Source organism: Diadema antillarum, unplaced genomic scaffold (assembly GCF_040938485.1).
Source record: "Diadema antillarum isolate AM-2024a unplaced genomic scaffold, OU_Dant_1.0 scf00000068, whole genome shotgun sequence".
Classification (NCBI taxonomy): domain Eukaryota; kingdom Metazoa; phylum Echinodermata; class Echinoidea; order Diadematoida; family Diadematidae; genus Diadema; species Diadema antillarum.
In genome coordinates, this window is record NW_027270957.1 from 495,648 (window position 1) to 500,249 (window position 4,602).

The 4,602-nt window shown below is 40.2% G+C and overlaps 1 protein-coding gene across 1 annotated transcript; it reads left to right on the plus strand.

Moving 5' to 3' along the window:
• Positions 1-413: 413 nt before the first annotated feature.
• On the plus strand, positions 414-3,442 carry LOC139716638 (metalloproteinase inhibitor 1-like). Its single transcript, XM_071628166.1, has 4 exons — positions 414-815; positions 1,395-1,616; positions 2,277-2,401; positions 2,885-3,442. Exons 1-4 carry the CDS (start codon positions 683-685, stop codon positions 3,440-3,442), a joined length of 1,038 nt encoding a protein of 345 aa, XP_071484267.1. The 5' UTR covers positions 414-682.
• Positions 3,443-4,602: the final 1,160 nt, after the last annotated feature.

The window sequence follows — 4,602 nt, forward strand, 5'->3', positions numbered from 1 at the left end:
AAACAATGTGTAACACTTTCCTCGGAAGCTAGACAGCCCCGCTTGAAGAGGTTGAGGTATGTACGTGGTGAGAGTTATTGGGGAAACTCGTGAGAGAGTGGGAGAGAGAGAGGGAAAGAGAGGGAGAGAAGGAGACTGCGTCACATATGAGTGTCTGTCTGCGCCCAGCGGTACACCAGTTGAGGAAAAAAAAAAGCCCACACACTTTTTTTTTTACTCTCGTCTTTTGAGTACACCCCAGACGGCGTGTGCTCTTGTGTAAAATGCACCGAGGAGGAAGTGCCGAGTGTCGGGGCAAAACTTGGACGTCACAGAGCGTCCGGGGTCTCTGTTTGGCTGGGAAATTTTGCATAAATAAGGATCGCCGAGCTGCAGTTGGCCAACAGTTGCTCGCTAGCAGCCAACCAGACACAACCAAGAGAGAGAGAGAACAGAGTGAAGTGGAGTAGAGAAACCAAAAGGACCCAGGGAAAGAGAAAAGTTTGGCGGTCTTCATACTCAGCTCATCAATTAAATTTCCTGCTCTTACTACGAGGAGACCTTTATATACAACAACCTGTGGCAAATACTCATCATTTGGAAATTCAAAGCTGCAATCTGTGCTCAACTTTAGACAACTGTGTGCTGTTTGAAAAATTATCTTCATCTTCGAAAAAATTTACTGTGAGGAAACACCATCGACATGGCTCCAAAGTCTGCACTCATCAGCCTTGTCCTCTTCATCATGGGAATGATCTGTGTTTCCAAGGTGACGGCCAGTTGTGCATCTTGCCCAATCCAGCATTCCCAGCAAAAGTTCTGCTCAGCCCATTTTGGTGAGTTTTCCTACTTTATACTTTCAAGAATTAAAAAAAAAGCATTTTTGGTGATATATTCCATTCTTACTATCAAGTCACATTCTTGTGTAGTTTGGTCTGTTCTATGACTCTTCAACAACTCCTCATATTTAACCCAAAATATGTTCATTTGATCTAAAATGCGGTTACCCCAGCATTAAATGATCTGTGCAACTTTCAGACAATAACGGAAAATAATTCTTACAAGCATTTCAGTTGTTTGATGCAATGGCAATATCTTGCAGCTGTACTACTGAAAAAAAAAAAGTTTCTTTTCCAAAATGTTTCATCTCTCCTATTCACGGCTTGTGGAATGCCTGGGAATGATGGAAAAACTCCTATCTAATTGCTTTTAACTTGACTCTGCATACATACACACAAGCACAAACTGATATTTTTGCAATTTTTTCAAATGATAATGGAGAAGAATAGCACACATTATGTATACACGCTGTGTCAATACTCTGTGAAAGGGAGAAAAAAGAGACAGAAAGAAAAGAATAACATATCTCACTCAACCACCTAAACAATACCCCTTTTTTCTATTCATTCCCACAGTATTCAAGGTGAGACCCAAGTCTCTTCAGTACATTGGGCTGAACGGTGAACCCGTGCGCTACTCCTCCCATGCCTACGATGTGGAGTACCAAGTAAAAGTGGAGGCGATCTTTAAAGGGGAGGAGCACATCCCGGGAAAGACGCGCACCGTATCCATCTACTCGCCGAGGAATGTTTGCAACATTGACACATTGGAAATGGGAGTTCGCTACCTCATCAGTGGTGAGTACAAGTTTAAATCGTGACCTTTTCTTTCCAAACTTATATGAAATACAGTTTCAAAGATGTTCTGTTTCGTCATTTAGAGAAGACGTCTAGGAAACATAGGAGGGAACAACACACAATGCATTGAACCTCAACCCTTGATCAATACAGATGAAGAACATAAATTCATTATGCAAGAAACTGATAATTTCTGTTGCAAGGTCTTTATCTTAATGCATTAGATTTTTTTTTCCTTCAAAACAACCATTTGAAACTTTGTCAGGTTTTAAATTTGAGTTTCTTAACAAAAGTATTTCTTTTTTAATATCCAGAAAATATACGTTGTCAATTATATCCTATTTCATCATTGCTTTTAAGAAATGGTCATTTTCAATTTTTACCTGATAATCATTAAAGAGAGTCAGCTTTATTTTGTGCCGAATTGAAAAACAAAACAAAACAAAACAATGAAAAAAAGATTGACAAAATTATTTTAAAATAATCTCATGAATGAGTGAACTTTCAAAGATGTTGTGTGAATTTTCGTGGGAATACCAATGCTTGCATTTCAGTGCAGGAAGTTGACTCTTTGATAAGGTGTACGTACGTTGTTTTCAACAATTGGGGAATAGTCCATTGATCTTATCTTCATTTTTGGCATTTGTCGTTGGCTTGCAGGTAAGATGCGGGGAGACAAGATGGAAGTGACCACCTGTGGCATGTTAGAGAAGTGGTCTGACCTCACCCCAGCCCAGCGGAGAGGCATCAGGGGAGCCTATGGCTCACAGTGCTCCAGCTGTAGGGTGAGTTTTTTTTTTCTCTCCTTTTTCTTTGTTTCTTTTTAATCCATCATCTAAAAGTCCACATCATCTGCCATTCATTTTTGGATGAATACAAATTTTAATTTGTGACAATGAAGGTACTCTTGAGCATCATGCAGATTTCTGAAATTAATGAACATTTAAGTTGAAAAATGGTATTAAATAGAATGTACTGTAGCAATACTTTAGACGAATGCACTTAAGCTCTCTTTATCTGCTGACGCAGGAGGTTGCCATTTTCTTTCTCCTCTTTTCTGGAACTGTAACAACCACTTAAGAAATTTGGGCTTCTTTTTCACAACAGGTGCACAATCTAAATACTCACCCAATCAAAAAAGAATAGAGTAAATGAGAATTACCCTGAGTTGTTCTGTGAACTACAAGAGAGAGGGGAAAAAAAGGGTTACTGATGTCTCAAAATATCAGAGATGCTAAAGTCTTGTAAATCTTTTCTTGCCATCACAGATTCGAGGATCCACTGTCATGAGCTATTATGGCGGCAGCGAGATCATTGACGAAATGAGCTCTGGCCTGTGGAGCAAGCAGAACTGTTTCTACAACCCCCTGGCTTCTGTGACGTTTGGCAGTGAGGACTGCGAGAACAAGCACAGCTTCTGCATGAAGCAAGACGACGGCACCTGCGCCTGGGAGGGACTCGAGCCTTACAATGAGTGCTTCCGCCAGCGCGAGTACAAGTGGCAGCTGATGCAGTTTGCCGAGGTTGGACTCGCCGCTTGGACCTGCCCAGAGCAGTGCAAGAATCTCTCACCACGCCGCCTCAAGTATAAGTGCAAGAAGGCCACGAGGAAGCTTCCCCCCTGCAGCGAGACCCGGGAGGCCGTCCGCACTTTCGCGCCCGACACCGCCAGGGAGGTCGTGCGCACAGTGGACCCCTCGTCCATCCAGGAAAGTGCACGGACGGCCGCTCCGTTGTCCAACGTGGCAACCCAGTCAGCTTTTGTCGCAGACGAGTCCCCGGAGATTGTCAACGCCTTGTCTCCCATGTTTGACAGAGAGGCTTAGAGAACTCCCCCCCCCCCCTCCCCACGCCTCTGGACTGATTGATTGATCCTGCCAAATTTTTCTTACTTCCCACGTTGAAAACAACAACAGCAGAAACGGGTAGTATGCCTATGTGTGTTTTTTCCACATTCCCATTCATATAAGATTGGTGACAAAAATTTGACTTTTTTTAAAATGAGAAAAGATTGCTGCTTTGAAGAAAAGAACAAACATCCAGCAATGAAAATTTGTGCCACTGATTTATTGAGAACAACACAAATGTTCAGCAATATTCTTCACAGAACTTAAAACATCAATGAACCTCAGTGCATTGTAGAAGTTTTTTTTTTTTCTATGAGACCATTGATTGATAATTGGTGGCCTTGCTACTTGAGACAGGTCAGACAGTGTTCAATTTCATCTAAATTAATTCTGAGTATTCACCATGACTGTGAGGGGAATTGATGGAACTATATTGCATGATCTATTTTGTTTTTCAAAATGCTGCTTTCACAGCAATGGTACCAGGGTATTATGTCATGTGATCTATATTTGTAAATATTGCTCAGACTTCTTCCTTCACTTTGTGCTGCAATATTGTTACATTACAATATGTTTCATTGTGTTTCACTATGTTTTATCATGTTTTCTGTCATGTTTCATGTACACTCAAAGTAAAGGAAGTGCAAGGCGATGTTGGTGAGGTCACAGAAATGTGTGAAATGGTTCCATCCAAAGTATTCTTTGAACTGATAGTGATATGAGTGGAAAAGTGAAGAGTCTTGTAAACTGCTTTGTGTTTCTTTCAACTGGCTTAGCTTTAACAACCTAATATGTACACTGAAGCCACAGAGACAATGCTAAAATGACATGTTAATGATAGGCAATACAAGAAAATTGAAAAAAAAATCTGAATTATCAGCATGTGTATAAATAACAAATTTGTACTGAGCAAGACACAATGTTTAGAGATTCAAATGATATGGAAAAATATGAAACAATATGTCAAACTAATCCACATGAAAAAAATAAAAAAAAGAGGGAGAGAAATGAATATTAACAATTAATGATTTTCGTTTTCACAGTTTATGAAGGAAATTGTTTTTCATGTCTATTCTGACTTGTGTCTCTACTCAGTGATGTGTAAATAGTCATATCTATGTCCAATGTTGTAAATAATG

Bases quoted from the DNA above. Each gene is read 5' to 3' on its own strand.
- LOC139716638 (XM_071628166.1), top strand. From the start codon at position 683: ATGGCTCCAAAGTCTGCACTCATCAGCCTTGTCCTCTTCATCATGGGA. The intron at 1,617-2,276 runs GTGAGTACAAGT...GTTGGCTTGCAG, and splicing joins AGTTCGCTACCTCATCAGTG to GTAAGATGCGGGGAGACAAG. The intron at 2,402-2,884 runs GTGAGTTTTTTT...TTGCCATCACAG, and splicing joins CACAGTGCTCCAGCTGTAGG to ATTCGAGGATCCACTGTCAT.